The sequence below is a fragment of the Pteronotus mesoamericanus genome, unplaced genomic scaffold (genome assembly GCF_021234165.1).
Source record: "Pteronotus mesoamericanus isolate MK-2021 breed Mesoamerican mustached bat unplaced genomic scaffold, CSHL_Meso_final contig_50, whole genome shotgun sequence".
Taxonomy (NCBI): domain Eukaryota; kingdom Metazoa; phylum Chordata; class Mammalia; order Chiroptera; family Mormoopidae; genus Pteronotus; species Pteronotus mesoamericanus.
The window spans coordinates 9575236-9592088 of record NW_026555186.1 but is presented as its reverse complement, the minus strand read 5'-3'; the positions used below and the strand labels follow the sequence as shown (position 1 = coordinate 9592088).

General features: G+C 41.9%; 1 protein-coding gene across 1 annotated transcript; it reads left to right on the top strand.

Annotated features, from left to right (window-relative positions):
- Positions 1-120: 120 nt before the first annotated feature.
- Positions 121-15061, top strand: CCT5 (chaperonin containing TCP1 subunit 5). Its single transcript, XM_054578333.1, has 11 exons — positions 121-313; positions 2944-3004; positions 6364-6528; positions 7562-7760; positions 8658-8850; positions 8931-9080; positions 11289-11408; positions 12046-12231; positions 12777-12914; positions 13457-13637; positions 14699-15061. The coding sequence occupies exons 1-11, from the start codon at positions 209-211 to the stop codon at positions 14824-14826; spliced, it is 1626 nt and encodes a 541-aa protein (XP_054434308.1). The 5' UTR covers positions 121-208; the 3' UTR covers positions 14827-15061.
- The last annotated feature ends 1792 nt before the right edge of the window (positions 15062-16853 follow it).

The window sequence follows — 16853 nt, the reverse complement described above, 5'->3', positions numbered from 1 at the left end:
ACAGCTTCCTAGATGATTGAAGTTTCCGAAGGCCGCCGATTCCAGAAAGTACTGTCTGGCGTTAAACTAGTCTCAAGTGAAAAATAAGTCTCACTCGGGTTGCACTGCGCATGCGCAGGCTGTGGAGCCCGCCCTTGGGCGGAAGGTGCATTCTAGGTTCCGGAGTGATTTCGGCCGGTTGCGGGAAAGTAAGCCCTGCTGTTGCACTATGGCGTCCGTCGGGACCCTCGCCTTCGATGAATATGGGCGCCCTTTCCTCATCATTAAGGATCAGGACCGCAAGACTCGTCTTACGGGCCTAGAGGCTCTCAAGGTAACGGGACCGGGTCCGACTGGCGGTAGGAAGGGAGGAAACGGCGGATCCCTATAGCTTTGCGCCTGCGCAAGCCTAGGAGAGGTTCTGCCATGTGCTCCGAGTAAAAGCCGAGGGAATTCCTCTCGTGTCTGGACCCGCACCCCGCTCCTACGGCTTGGGAGAGGCCAGGCTGTAGGCCTTTAGGGGTTAGGGTGAGCCTCAAAAATGCCCTTCACAGTTAGGTGAGGCAGTTTTTTAAGTCACAAGCAGCGAACCCGTGTCTCGCTCGTTTCTCCAGCCTGGCAATTTTACGGATCAGTGTTTTTGTCAGTGAGATGCAGAGAAAGTATTCTCTGGTCACCTGGATGTTTAAGGCTCTGATGCTTAATCTTCAGCTAGTGTATCTGAAGCAGCCCTAAAAGAAATGGAGGCTCATTTTGTCACTTTCTAAAGGCTTAGGCATTTACAGAGTATTTCATTTTTGAATATCTTTCGTGCATGGCGTTTTCCTGGATACAGTGTCTTAAAAGTTTTAAATGTAGATCCTTAAGGAAGGGAATACTACTGTAACAGTGAGAAATGGACAGCAGTAACCGAAATGCAGATAAAATTTGGAGGTGTCCGTCAGACGTTTGATAGAGATGGCTTATTGATCAGGGATGGAGTCATGTTTTGAATGAAATTGAGCCAGCATTCTGGAAAAGAGAAACTGGGAAAGCAAAGGCCTGGGAAGAAGATGGCATGGCACGTTGTACGGGGAGAGTGCAACCTGGTTTGGATGGAGCACGGACCCCTTCAGGTTACGCTAGTTCCCCAAGATGGAAGCCCTTGAATGCCCCGCAGTCAAGGTGCTCTCCCGTGGGAAGGGGAGGGCTCTGATCAGAGTCAAAACTTAGGTAGTGCTGTGCCGTAGGAAGCAGAGTCTGGGCTGGACTGAAGGGAATACGGAAGACCAGGGGAGTCAGATCTACCATTGTAGGAGTCCTGGTAAGGACTGGGCATCTGAGCCCAGGCTTCGACAAAAAGGACAGAGGAAGGGAAAGAGGCACTGGCTTAGGAGTTTTTTATAAAGGGAAGGAATCCACGACATTTATATGTGTAGAGTTTGTCACCAGGTATGAGGTGTTCTTGTTCACTTAATGTCTTGGAGTTAAATTAATAAACAGTACAGTTCTTCCACAGACTGAACCTCTCTGAACCTTTTCTCAGTGTAATGCACCTCTGTCAAGCTGAGAATGAGTATTCAATGGGGGTAACTTAAGGAGTGACCACACAGTGTTCACGGTGGGTACTTGGGCCACTTGTATTACATACCCAGTTCCATTTTCCTGTAAAAGGGACCAGCAGAGAAAGTAACATTTAACACTGGCACACAGTTAAACAGTACGGCAGAAGCTACAGGTTAGTTTTGCATCAGCCACTTTTTTAGCTATGTGCATTATTCCATAACAATACTTACTCTCTGGGACAGGTATTACTTGACGCAGTTGAAAACTTGGCCCAGAGCAGTCAGGTAATTGCTTAAGGTCGCAGCACTAGTGAAGAACAGGGCCATAGGTGAAGCCCACCTTTGTTGAACTCCAAAACCAGGGATCTAGACCTGAGTTCTCAGCCTTGGCACTGCGACATTTGGGGCCAGATTCTTTGTGCTGGGACCTCCCCTGTGTGGGATGTTAAGTAGCATCTCTGGCCTCCCTCTACCCACTGCTGTAATAGCTCCCTCCCCAGTTTTGACAACCAGAAATTCCAGGCATTGCTGATGCCTCCTGGGGAACAAAACCCGGCATTAGGAACCACCTCCCTGTGATTATTATCCTTTAAAAATTCTGTTTTACAGACATACCAGTCAAAGTATATTTTAAGGATTACAGCATTTTCACAGATGTGATGAACTTTGTGTCTTGTTACCTATCAGATGGGGTGACCAGGGAAGTCCTCACAGAACATGTGCATTTGAACTGCTTCAGAAGCTGATAAGAGTTTTGGTGGGTAGCAAGAGGGCCTTTTGTGTGTGCATGGTCCAGGGGTCAGAGGACATATTTGGGAAACAGGCATAAATCATTCTCACTGGAAGGAACCTAAATCTCAGGTTGTGGAGGACTTTGGGAAGCTGCAGCTTTTAGACTTTCGTGTTGAGACATTGGGGCAGGGAGAGGGTGCCAGTAAGGTTTGGGGACTGAAGCGACAGAGAAAAACGGATGGCTTAGGTGGGTGTAGGATGAACCTGAAGGAAAGGAGGTAAGATAAGAGACCCTGGATTTCAGTAGGGTCCTGTGGATCTGGGCTAGGTTGTGACAGCAAGAATAGAAAGGAAACAAGACATGGAGGAAAAATGGACCTAATTATGTGTGGAAACAGGAACAGATGGTTTCAAGCTTCCAGTTCTTTCAGTATTGACGCCCTTGGCAGGTGATAAGCAAGGATGACTTTTTGTGTGTGGGTGATTTAGGTATTGGCTGGGCCATTTGAGAGAAGAATATATTTCTGTAGTAAACCATTGTGTGACCGTTCAAGGTGCCGTATGTTTACAGCTGGACTCACATGAAGTTCGCATTGCAAAGTGGTCTTAATATCAGTCATCAGCTGTATGCTTTCAACTATTAAAATTATATGTAACTTGAATATTTGCTTTTTTCTGTTTCATTTAGTCTCATATAATGGCAGCAAAGGCTGTAGCAAATACAATGAGAACATCGCTTGGACCAAATGGTAAGAGATTAACATTCTGAGGTACTTAACAAAAATTTTAAATCAGAAACTAGTCAGTAAAACCTCTTTACAGAAGAGGGGAATGGAGGGGGACCATCCCACTCCCCTGCTACATCCAGACTTCTGGTGTGTTCAGTACACCAAACACGGTTATGGTCATGGTCATGATGTGCCTATAATTTTAGGTCAGATTATTTTGTTTCCATGTATCATCGTTTCATTTCTAAATCGTGTGTGTGTGTTACATGCCATTGAGTCCACTCTGACTCTTGGCAACACTATGAATAGAGTGATGTCCACACTGTCCTGTCCGCACCTGCTCTGCTCGGCTCCTGCAGACTCATGCCTGTGGCTTCTTTTATGGAGCCAATCCATCTCATTCGGCCTTCCTTTTTGAATTCTGTTTTACCCAACATTGTCTTTTCCAAAGAAATCTGCCTTCTGGTGATGTGTCCAAATTAGGACAGCGACAGCTTTGCCATTTTTGCCTCCAGTGTTATTTTAGGCTTAATTTCACAGTCCAGCTTTCGCATCTGTACATAGTAATTGGAAATGCAGGCATGTAGCTGACCTTAGCTTTAATCTCTAATAACACGTCTTTGCTCTTAGGGATCTTTCCTAAGTCTTCCATTGCTGCCCTTCTGAGTCTCAGCCTTGTCTTGATTTCTTGGCTGAGACTTCATTTGAATTGATTGTTGGGCCAAGGTAAGCAAAACCTTTAACAATTTCAGTTTCTTCATGTGTATATTAAAGTTGTGTGTTTCTGCCCGGCTGGCTCAGTTGGTAGAGCATGAGACTCTTTAAAGTTGTGTGTTTCTTCCACAGTCACAGTTTTTGTCTTGATGTTCAGATGCAGCCCTGCTTTGGCACTTTCTTCTTTCACCTTCATCAGAGGCCTTTTCCGGTCATTGATACTTCTTGCCAGTAAAATGTTGTTTTCTGCATATATTAAGTTCCTAATATTTCTTCTGTCAATTTTCACTCCTTCCTCTTAATCTAGCCCAGTTCTGCAGGCAGAATAAACAAATAAGGAGGTTAAATGCACCCTTGTGTGACACGTTTGCTGATAGGAAACCGTTCTCTCTCCGTATTCTGTCCTACAGCAGCCTCCTGCTCACAGTCCAGGCCATGTGTCAGGACAGTGGAGTGCTGAGGCACGCCTGTTCCAGAGCAACTCATAGCTTCTCATGATTGACGCAGTCAAAGGCTTCACTGTAGCCTATAAAACAGAGTAATCTTCTGAAATTCTTTGGAACACGCCAATGTCCAGCAAATGCTCACAGTTCCCTGGGAAATTAGAGCAGTGTTCCTTTAGTTACCGCACTTCTTGGCATCTCCTTTCTTGACGATTGGGATGCATGTCCAGTCTGTAGGCCACTGTTTTGTTTTCCATGTTGGCATAGTCTTGTTAGGATTTTGACAGATTATTACTCCTGGTGATTAATTTCTTCCCAACACTTTCAGGGCAGCTTTCACTTTGCTTTCTAGAATTCTTCCTCATATGACTTTACAAAAATATCTGTCATTTTCCCATCTATTCTGTATATACAATTTCAATATACTTGTTTCTACCTTTTCTGTATTTTTTCCTGATCAGATAATGTGCTTCCTCATTGGTCATGCAGCATTCCTAATCAAAATTTGAATTTTCTCTTTTATTTCTTGAATCTTCTGGTAGACATCTCTTGTTTTTACCTTTTTGTTCTCTTCTTATGTTGACTGCTTTAATGTTGTAATAGTTTTCTTTATCTCTGCATGATAGTCATTGAAAAGACTGCATTCAGAATTCTAACCCTGCTTTTGTCACCCTCTACCTCTCTACTGTCTCTAACAATTTTTAGGGCTTTCTTCTGTCATCATCTTGAGTTCTTTTACTTTTTTACTTCCAGCATTGTCTTTTCACACTCTCTCCATAAAAATATTTCTAGGTTCAGTTCACAGATCTAGCTCTCAGTTAAGTTTAACAGTGCAAATCTGTTCTTTTTGTGGACTTTAATCCACCACGAATGTTATTTACATTGTATTTTGGCACTAAAATTTATTTTAGTGCTTTTCAGCTTTGCCCTAATGTTCAATATTAACAGTTCGTGGTCAGTACCACAATCTGCTTTGGTTTTGTTTTGGCAGAGAGGATACAATTTCTCCATCTCCTGTTACTCGTTACATAGTCTGTCATTTCTCTTTTGACCATCTGTGATGTCTGTGTGTACAGTCGCCTTTTCAATTGTTTGAAGCAACGTGCTTGTGATGGACAAGTTGTTGGCTTTGCAGATATCCACAAGCCAATCTCTTGCTTCGTTTTTTGGCCCCTATTCTAAATTGTTAAACATCTCATTCTGCTTTATTTCCTACTTTCATGTTCTGGTTGCCTAAAATTATGTCTTGTTTTGTTGTATGATCAGTTTCTTGTTGAATACTTGTAGTAAAGTTTTCTATTTCATCTTTAGCCTCTGTAATTGGAGCATAGGCTTGAGTAATGGTTATGTTAAAACAGGTTTTCCTAGAAGTCTGATTGATACTATTCTGTCAGACCTTGCAGAGTAGCCCCTAACTGCCTGTGCTACATCTTGGCTCAGTACTAAAGCCACTTTGTCCTTCTGAGTTTGTCATTTCCAAAGCAGAACACTGCTGGAAATGTCCCAGTCCAGCCCATTATAGTTTGCTAACACCAAGCACTGCAATGGTGAGGTGTTCCATTTCTCACTTTACAATTTCCTGTTTACTTTAGTTCATGCTTCTTAATGTTCTATGTTCCTATTGTGTCTATTGTGTAGCATCGTAATTTTTTTTTGCCGTTGTGCACATCAGCCACTAGGCGTCCTTTCAGCTCTGATTTAGTTGTGTCATTAGCAACAATGCTATTTGTAATTGTTCTCTGCTCTTGCCCATTAAGTGTTTGAGGACTTTCCAACCTGGAAGTCCCATCTTTCAGCACTGTCTTACATTTCATTCCAGAATGTCTCATCTTAGGGTTTTCAAAGTAAACCAAAAAAAAAATTTTTTTCCCCCAAATGAAAGAAAAGCCAGGAGTGTGCCGTTGAGCTCTGCTACAGTGTGTGGGTTCAACCCACAGGTGCTAGGGTCCATGGTTTTGTGATTTCCAAATGCCTACGGAATATGAGTGCCCCTGCAGGATTATGTATCAGAGCTGTCATCTTGTACAACATTTAGCGGTACTCCATAATTTTTCTGCCATTTCTTGGGTTTTAGCCACCTTAGATTTTAATGTTTTGTTTATGATAAGTTCCTAGATAGGACCTGGGTCAAGACTTCTTAACATTTTCTTGTATAGGCTGCCTCTTCCGCTCCCCACGCTGCCCCCAAAGTTCTAACCGTTCTAACCATTGCTGTCTTTTTAGGGCTCGATAAAATGATGGTGGATAAGGATGGTGATGTGACTGTAACTAATGATGGTGCCACCATTTTGAGCATGATGGATGTTGACCATCAGATTGCCAAGCTGATGGTTGAACTGTCCAAATCACAGGATGATGAAATTGGAGATGGAACCACAGGAGTGGTTGGTAAGAAAGGGCAAAATATCATTTCTCATTTAAGAGATGTTATTTATTTAAAATCACGGGGCTAATATGCCTACCCAGAATCAAATTATGAGATGACGGGCAAATCTAAGTTGAAGAACACCCTATAAAATGAGTAGCCCAGATCCTTCGAAACTATCAGCATCATGAAAAAACAGGAGTTGGGGAGGCTGTTAGAGTAAAGGAGCTAAAGAGAAATGACAGCCAACTGTAAAACGTAATCAGATGCCAAATTTTATTTTACGCTGTGAGGGATGTTCGGACGTTTAGGGGGATTTGATTGTGTATTCTATATCACAACATAGTGTTTTTTTTCAGTGTTAAGTCTCCTGAGTGATAACGTACAATACATTGCATTGATGTAGAAAAGCCCTGGTTTCTGCAACAATTCTCAAAGAATTGAGCAGGGAAAGAGTATATATACAGAGAATACATGTGACAAAATGTTATTAATAAGTAGTGTTCATTTTTCTGTTCTCACATTTTTTTTCTGAGGTTCTGAAATGTTAAAAGGTTGAGGAAGATTAAAGATTTGTTTGCTATTTTTCTGCCGATGGAATTATAATTCATTTATTCATACTTTTTGGGAACCAAACACTGTTCTAGATGTGTTGGAATGTAGCAGTATTAAAACATCTTTGTGGCACTAAAGGAGGTTAGGAATGGGTGAATAAGGAAAAAATTTTTTACCATGAGCGTAAATGTCACAGAATAGAAATCCCTGGCCCAGGAAACATAAAAGGTTTTTCTTTCCCCTTATAATGTTTTTGTATTTTTTAGTTACACTCTGTACATCGCTGACAGTTGAACATCCACCTATAATGGGAGACCCGTTAGACCTTTTCTGGAACTGAAACAAGAGGCTCTCTTTTTAAAAATAGATTAGATGGTTTCAGCCTCTAAGATATTCCAGTTAGTCATGGAACCTTCAGGTTTCCAGGGCAGTGTCTAATCTGTATTGACTATACAAGTTTTAACATTTCCCTGAACCAGTTGTGCACTGTCTTGTCCGCAGTCCTGGCTGGCGCCTTGTTGGAAGAAGCCGAGCAGTTGCTGGACCGCGGCATTCACCCAATCAGGATCGCTGACGGCTATGAGCAAGCTGCCCGCATTGCTATTGAGCACCTGGACAAAATCAGCGATAGTGTCCTTGTTGACGTAAAGGACACCGAGCCCTTGATTCAGACTGCAAAAACCACGCTGGGCTCCAAAGTGTATGTTTTCAGTGTGATAGGTAGTATTTGTAGAGGCGGCAAAGTTTGTTTACTTATTCCTAAAGGCAACAGGAAATGACTTCAATGGCTTCACGTTGATTTGATTAATTTCTTTGTGCTCCCGTTGTTATTTTGGTTTTGCTTTGTATTTAATGTATGTGTAGACACAGTCAACATAGAGTGTTACACATCACCTACTTAGGATACTAGCAACATTTTTAGTTTCATGGTTATCTTCCTAAATAATATAAGATTTCAAACACCATTTCAAATACTAGATTTCCCTTGTGGTGTTTCCAGAATCAAAAGTAAATTTATTGAGCAGTCTACTCAGATGTTTCAAGGCTTTCCAAAAAGATAACATTTCCTACCTGTAACCATTGTTGCAGTTGAAATTTCTGCAGAGGTAAAACACCACACCAACTCTTACTTCTCAGTAAGGGCAACACCTCCGTCACATAATTGGCTTTTCCTGGGTGGTTTCTTATCTTTTCCCATTGTCTTTTGGACTTTTAAAATATTAATACTGTTAAAAAGTAGCAGAATCTTGGAAAAATCTTTGTTATTGCCATAGTTGAGTAGTCGACTATGTTTATCATGTACAAACACATGGAAAGAAATACTAAATTTTAGAGTTAGTGAAAATAAAGATGTAAGTTTTTTTACCATCAATATTTCCATTTCCCATTGGATTCTAGGTTAAGAATCCATGTCCCACACTGTTTAAAGTATGGGTTGTGCTGGCATTCCTTTCTGACACTCTTAACACCATTAGTTTTATAAAATATCTTCCAGTTTAATATATTATTTTGTATTTGAGTTCCACATTATATGGTCTACTTTGGTTGCAGTAACTCTAAGTAAGGGTGAACAATTTGTTTTGTGTGTTTTCACCAGGGTTAACAGCTGTCACCGACAAATGGCTGAGATTGCTGTGAATGCTGTCCTCACTGTGGCCGATATGCAACGCAGAGACGTTGACTTTGAGCTCATTAAAGTGGAAGGCAAAGTGGGCGGGCGGTTGGAGGACACTAAGCTTATTAAGGGCGTGATTGTGGACAAGGATTTCAGTCACCCACAGATGCCTAAAGTAAGTCATTGTCTTTCACAGCTTCAGGCTTTTTTAACTCTTAAAGCCACTAAGTCAAATGTTTCTATTTTCCCCCATAGCAAGTAGAAGATGCTAAGATTGCAATTCTCACGTGTCCCTTTGAACCACCAAAACCAAAGACAAAGCATAAGCTGGATGTGACCTCTGTGGAAGACTATAAAGCCCTTCAGAAATATGAAAAGGAGAAGTTTGAAGAAATGATTCAGCAAGTAAGCGTTCCCATAACTCTTAGTGACATTTAAGCTCCTAAAGGATGCAGTTAGGCAGCTGTAGGTAATAAATGTGTGTCGCACTAACCCATGCTATCTTGATACTTCATTATGTGGCTGTAAATAACAAAGGAGTAAATATTCATAATGAGAAAAGGCATAAGAGGAAAGGAAGTCTGATTTTGTCTCAAAATGATAATGTGTATAGGATGCCTGAAAGAGTGGACTCAGTTACCTTGAGTTGTGCTTTTGATTTTACATAGTTACTCTCCTGAACACATCTAAACTATAAGTTCAAAGTTTGGAAAATTTTAATATGGCTTACCACATACCTGAGTCATCTAAATAGAACTCTTAGACAAAGGAGTGGAGTTCTTGGATACCTGGAATTAAACTAGAATGAAATCATAGAAATCCCAGTTCTTTGCTCATACAAGTGAGAGTATTATTTTAAAAATACCTTCCCTCTCTGCCTCTGGCTGTTGATATTTTATGTTTGTGCTCTGTGGTGTAGCAGTTCTTTGAGACTCTGTCCTTGGGAATTTAAAGCAGTAGAACTCAAAAGATACACAAACATGGACATTATTATAGCAGCCAAGCTAGAGGAGATTTGATGTCTCTATTTCAGAGAAGTATTGAATTCATCCTTTCATGGTGTATTTTCCTGTGCCTGCTTTATATCAAGCACTGTTGTAGGCACTGAGGTGCAGCAGTGAACAAAGTGGAGCTCTTGCTCTTGAGGTGCAGAACAAAGGAAAGTGGCAGGGAGCTTGCTTTGTCACAGACCCTGGTCAGACAGGGCCTGTAAGAAGGTACAATGTGGACAGAAAGAGCAGCATATCTGGGTGAGAAGCTTCCAGGCTATGGCAAGGTGGAGCGGACAGCATGGACAAAGGCCCTGAGGCAGGAATGTGGTTGGGACGTGCAGAAAACAGCAGGACTGAAGGGTCGGAGCACGCTAGCAGGAGTTTGTAGATAAAGGTCCGTCACCTGGGTGGCCGTGAGAATGCTGGCCAAGATGCAGTGGAGGAAGAGCGATGGGAACTGAGAGGCCAAGGGAGGTAAGAATGAGAGGGAGTGACCCAAGAGAACCAGAAGGTGGCTGTGAGGAAAAAGAAGGACCCCTCTCCTATGTTGAGCACATGAAAGAAAAAAACAACCATCTGAGTAGGAATGCAGGGGACACTAAGGGTTTGTTCACAGCAATGATGTAATGGAAACATTGCAAGAAGGAATTTTCTGTTAATGGACCAAGTTCCAGCAAGTTGAAAAAGGAAGGAGAGGGAGAGAGAGAGAGCGAGCCAGGCATGGTGGGTTACCTGAGAGTCTCAGGTGAGGACAGAAGTGAAGTGGTGGCTGTGGGCCATGGCACCGTCACTGCAGGTGATGACCAAAAACGGGATGGCTCTAAGCGTTGCTGCCTCCAAATGAGTCATGAGCCATTTGCGAGGGGCGGAAGAGTGCTTTTTCTTAGAAGCAAGGATCACCATTTTTGGTGTCTAAATAAGTATCCGTGGGTGCACAGAGGATAGCCCATTTAGGTGAGAAAAACAAGTTGAAGGGCAATGTGTATCGATATTTTTTTAAACACAAGTGAATGAAACTGCTTTATAGGTATTTGTGAGAGGACAGAGCTGTTAACCTTGATTTCCTGGAAGGTAGCAGGGTACTTTGTTGGCTCTTCGTTTTGCTCCATAGTAACAATTGAGTTCCGTATGAATAACTGATTTTTTTCTTTTTTGAAGATTTTATTTATTTATTTTTAGAAGTCCAGTGCACTATCAATTGCGTGTCGGAGCCACCTGATTTTACTTGTTTATTTTTGGAGAGGGAGAGGGAAACATCAATATCAATGTGTGGTTGCCTCTTGAGCACCCCATACGAGGGACCTGGCCGGCAACTTAGTCGTGTGTCCTGATTGGGAATTGAACCAGTGACCCTTTGGCTCGCAGGCCAGCACTCAGGCCACTGAGCCACAGCAGCCAGGGCTGAATTCCTGATTTTTAAAGACTAGTTTAAAAGTGAAGTGATTCCTATTGATATGTGTTCATTATGGAGCTGACAGAAAGTAGACAGTTGTATGTTTTCTGTACATTATTTCAATGCACCCACCTTACCCAACTATGCCTCCCACCTTTTTTCAACCTTTTTTCAAACAGCACAAAGAATACTTACTTTTTCTTAACATGATTGCATTTCTTTTCCCAGATTAAAGAAACTGGTGCTAACCTAGCTATATGCCAATGGGGCTTTGATGATGAAGCAAATCATTTACTTCTTCAGAACAATTTGCCTGCAGTTCGCTGGGTAGGAGGACCTGAAATTGAGGTAGGAAATCGTGGAAAGAGACTTCTGAACTTACAGTGGGAGCTTACAATGCATTCATGTACCTTGGGGCTGCTTTAATAACACTTGTCTTAAATTACCACATAATGCTGAGGCTTTATAGATCAGAGAGTGATGCGCTAGGAGAGAGAAAAGTGCTAGGATCTTTTTTATTATTTTACTAACAGTGCTATCTACTTTCTGTGTTCTATAGCCTGTGCTTTCCATATGTGATCTCACTTGGCCTCCACTTGGCTCTCTGAGGTGGTCTTCCCTGCTTCTGTGTCAGCCATCCTACACACAGCCTCTTCGGTCCTCACTGCAGCCCAGTTTGCAGAGGGACGGCTGGCTGTACAGGCCTCTGGTTCAGGGGCACAGTCAGGAGATGAGGTCAAGAACTGTAGGGGCATGTGCAGGGCAACAGAGTCAGGCAGCACCAGAGCCAGACCTAGACACTCAGCTCTTCAGAGCCTTGTTCTTTTACCAAGACTTTTTGGGTTGAACCTGAATTTGTTTGGCCAGAGTGGGGCAGCCGCCCTAGTGAACAAGGTGGTTGAGGTCAGCTCATTTATAATCCAGTTGTAAAAATTCATTGTTGACCAACACTGTCTTCCTTCTTTGCCCGACCCACCGCAATTAGTTGATTGCCATTGCAACAGGAGGGCGGATCGTGCCACGCTTCTCGGAGCTCACGGCTGAGAAGCTGGGTTTTGCTGGGCTTGTGAAAGAGATCTCATTTGGGACAACTAAAGACAAGATGCTGGTCATCGAGCAGTGTAAGAACTCCAGAGCTGTAACCATTTTCATCAGAGGAGGAAATAAGATGGTGAGAATTCAGCTATTTGTCCTACATTTTTCCCAGTTTTTGGTAATATGGTTTGGTTTTGCCTGTAATATATTGAACAGAGACCCTTTAACTGTAAGTAAAACAGGATCATTTTTCTCAAAGAAACAGTGACATATTATGGTGTAAAATCACCGAAGACCGTGTTTCGTTGTCAGTTTTACAGGGCACATTTGCCTTTCTTCCGTCCCTTAGGCAGAAGTAGGAAGCTTAAGAAAGTGACTCACTGTAAGGCGTTAGTCAGCTTTGCTTTTTTTGACCCCTGTGCTTGGTCTTGTGTCCTGGAATGAGTCACCGGCTGCCTGTTTCATGTTTTTTGACTATAAGGAGAAGAGCTAAAGATAGAAACGTCTAATAACAAATATTATGACAGGCTCTCTTCATTTGTTTGAACCAAACTGGTTTTTAAAATGTAGGAGTTGGGAATATTTTTAGCAAGCACTTTGATTAAACCAGACATGCCATGTATTTGACTCTAGAGTGAATAAGTCGTGAGCACATTAACTTAGGCAGAACTGTTTCCCTAGATCATTGAGGAAGCAAAGCGATCCCTTCACGATGCCTTGTGCGTCATCCGGAACCTCATCCGTGATAATCGTGTGGTGTATGGTGGAGGCGCTGCTGAAATCTCTTGTGCTTTGGCGGTTAGCCAGGCAGCAGATAAGGTAAAATGCACATGGGGACTCACAAAGGGCTAAGGTGGCTCTGGACTGTATGTGAGGCAGTGGTGCTTCAGACAAACCAGGTACTGGACTCAAAGTGAACAAAAACATTGGGAGTTCAGCAGGTGTTCAGTGTGCGCTAATTCTCACGCCCATGTAGTCATTCGTGTGACTGTAAATTGCACTTGTCAGCTTCATTCAGTTACTCCAGCCTTTACAGTTGTTATTTTGTGTAAATCTCTATACTTAAGTTATTTGAAATTCAAAATTAAATATTATAATACAAACAAATCAATTAAGAGATAGTTCTCGGATCTCTCTCATATGTATACCTTCCCCATCGTTATTCTGCAGTGATATTTTCATATTCTGGTAGATTAAAAATAATCAAGATAACCTTCATGAGTTTTCAGAATTCTTAACGGGTTTTTGCATTGGTTTGTTGTGGGGGGTTTTTTTCCCCAAAGTATATAATTATGTTTCTAAGTTGCTCCTGGGAGGGGGGGGTTGCCAAGCACACTTAACCTTAACTGTGTACCCTCCAGTGCCCCACCCTGGAGCAGTACGCCATGCGCGCGTTCGCCGATGCCCTGGAGGTCATCCCCATGGCCCTTGCTGAGAACAGTGGCATGAATCCCATCCAGACGATGACCGAAGTCCGAGCCAGACAAGTGAAGGAGATGAACCCTGCTCTTGGAATCGATTGTTTGCACAAGGGTACAAATGGTGAGGAGCTGTTGGGACTGTGTGTAGGGCTGTGGTTTGATTTAAACTGAGTAATTATGTCCTGCATGGCTATGTAGTATGTAATGCTTACTGTGAGGTTACTGTCCTTTTAAACACTTAAACACACTTGAGGTATTCAGGTCCTGAATTACAGATACTTGATTTGATTGCAGCTGCAATGTGGTGTTTATACCAAAGATGGCTTCCATTTTCATCTCTGGTTTTAGAAAATAATTCTTGTCTTGCTTTTTTTACACAAATGTTCTGTCAAAGTGCTTTGGTTCTGGGTCTCAATAAAGAACCTTGAAACTGACTTTTAGTTCACAGCTGCTTCTATGTTTGTACCCTGTAAATTACAGGATGTTTTTATCAATGTGACTTACTGTAACCTCTGTGGCTATGTGAATAGTTCACCTGCTGAAAGGTAGTACAGCGTTAGCCTGTTGAAATGGTGGTCCCCGGGGTTTCTGTACTGCTTGCACCATATATGGAGTTCTACAATTGGTCTGGCTGCAGAAGCACTCTGTTTTTTTACTTAGAAGTATAGGTATGTTCTGCCATTTGTGTCAAAGTCCAAGGATGTTTTAACAGCAGATGTTTTAAGTTTTAAATTTGTCAGATGTTCAAATTTTAATTTGAATGCCTAGTTGTGCTTAAATGTACCATTTTTAGGTCTGTCTCAGAATTATCTTGCACTTGAAGTACAAGTTAGATTTCATTTATTTTTCAGGTTTACTAAATTATATGGTGTTGGATACTTGGGGGGCAAGGTGTCACTGAAAGATTCCACCTTTGAGCCGGTCGCCTAGCACTTTAGCTTGTGACTGCGGACAGGTCCCCCCAACTCCCACGCCGCCGCCACCACCCCAGGCTCTGGCAATAACCATGTTCAAATTCCAGAACGTCCTTGGGAGTAATGGAATTTATCCCTTTGAGAATTTAACTGGCTTCCAAATTTGTAATTTCTGAGTTTTTTAGTATGATTCCATTAATCAGAACAAGTTTTCAGTACGAAATATATGCTGTTTTAGGATACAAATCGATTTATTTGTATTTTTCAGATATGAAGCAACAACATGTCATAGAAACATTGATTGGCAAAAAGCAACAGATCTCTCTAGCAACGCAAATGGTTAGAATGATTTTGAAGATCGATGATATCCGTAAGCCTGGAGAATCTGAAGAATAAAGACAAGATTTAGAATAAAATGTAGTAGTAAGATCCACTACTGTGATTAAATAAAAGGGGGTTATATGTGCATCTACGGTTATTTATTACTGTGTTCTTTTTCAGACACTGTAGATGCTATGATAAAAATAGTTGTTTGGTAACCATAGCTTCACTTGTTCAAAGACATGCAATTGTAGGGATGCTGTCTCACAAGCTTCTGTATTTGTTATATTAAAAGGATCTCTTAAAACCACCTTTATCTGTTGCTCTTTAGTAATCATTTGTTGTAATCAAATGCTGCCTTCATTCAAGGAGCTTGTTTTTAAAAAGTTCTAGGAACTGTTTTAACAGCTTAAACATTGAGTTTGTTCTTAAGATTTATTTTAACATTGAGATGAGTAGGGGCTCGATCCTATTAAATGTATGTACATGTGCATATCTAAATGGGTGAATCTTTTGATTATAGAGACCTGTCATAGGCAAGGGTTTCTACCACATAATTATGGGGTGTCTTGAGTGCCATTAGGTTACAGTTACACCAACATAACCTTGGACATTATTACAGTGCTGATGAGATCAGCATTGGAGGTTTAATCTTATAGTCCCTATTGCCTTATCCTGGTCCTGGTCCCGGTCCCATCCTAAACGCAAGCCGGCTTGTGTGTGTGTGGAGGCCAGAGCAGGCCCAGACTCCTCTAGCACCCACAGATGCTTAGAAGGGCAAGTCAGAAACAATTGAGGTTTTCTTACCAGAGGGACGGAACAAGTGGAGGAGTGAATTCTAGAAAATAAGGGAGAAATAAAGTACAAGGAAATGTCTTGGAATTGCCATGTATGAGTAACTTGCTATTAATTCTATACTAAAATAATACCAACAGTGGCTGCCATCACCACTGGCTAGGTCTTGTTTTGAAGAGTTTACTTGTCTCAATTCTTGTCATCCTATGAAGGAGATACATTTCTTATTCACATCCTGTAAGTAGGATTTGACCATTTGCCAGACAGTCTCATGGCTGTAAGTTGCAGAGCCTGGTCAAACTCTGGCTGTCTAACTCCACAGGGTTCCGAGTTCCACTCGCGTCACTTAAACTATCTTGCTTGTGTATGGTTCTCTGGATTTTGTAAAAGAATGTTGCTTACAGAGAATCATGATAAAAGTTCACTTACGTGTCATCAGGAGTAGAGGATGTACTTGTAAGACATGTCTGATTTCCTAAAATTGGGATATGGTGGTTCTGACGAATGTGTCAGGGTTACCTCCTGTGAACCTGGATGCTGATGAGCCTTTAACTGTTGGGTCATTGTGTTTCTCTACATGAATGTATTGGTTTTGCAGAACAAGTACACTGAGGATTTAGGATTATTCAGGAGTAATTTCCTGAATAATCCTAAATCCTCAGTGGTAATCAGTGTTCCTAATCCTAGAATGTTTATAGAACTAGACAATTGAGTATTGAAAGCTTAAAACCTACTAAACATACAAGCTATTGTATATTTCATCATACAATGGGTGGTGACATCACATAATTATTATGCACTATTGCATTCTCAGTGTCGCATCAGGATGTACGTGTTCCATTGGTAGGGTCTCGTCAGACATGGACCTGCTTAGATAATTGGCATGGTAGTTAGGGTGAGTTGATTGATGAGGACTCGTTGCAGCCTGCAGAGAGGATAGAGCAGCGGGCTTTGGACCAATGTCACCTGAAGGGGCTTGTGGTTGTGTGAGAAGAGCCACTAAACCACTCTTCCCTTCCAAAAACGAACCTCACATGTTCCTGGCTCTTCTGTGATTGAGAGTATAAACTACATGGTCTAGGAACTGGCAACCATATAAAGATGTTTCACAGCTGTTGGTATTTCATGAAAAGCACTTCCTCAAGGCAGCATTACCTTCAGATTCCAAATCACTTGTCAAGCCTCACATCCTTTGCACATTAGATCCCCCATCTCTTATGATGAGTGGCAAGAACTACAGGCGCACGACCCTGAGGACAGGTTCACACAGGAGCCACCCTGTGCCTGTTGGTTCCTGGTGCCTACGC

Bases quoted from the DNA above. Each gene is read 5' to 3' on its own strand.
- CCT5 (XM_054578333.1), top strand. From the start codon at position 209: ATGGCGTCCGTCGGGACCCTCGCCTTCGATGAATATGGGCGCCCTTTC. The intron at 6,529-7,561 runs GTAAGAAAGGGC...TCTTGTCCGCAG, and splicing joins TGGAACCACAGGAGTGGTTG to TCCTGGCTGGCGCCTTGTTG. The intron at 11,409-12,045 runs GTAGGAAATCGT...CACCGCAATTAG, and splicing joins TAGGAGGACCTGAAATTGAG to TTGATTGCCATTGCAACAGG.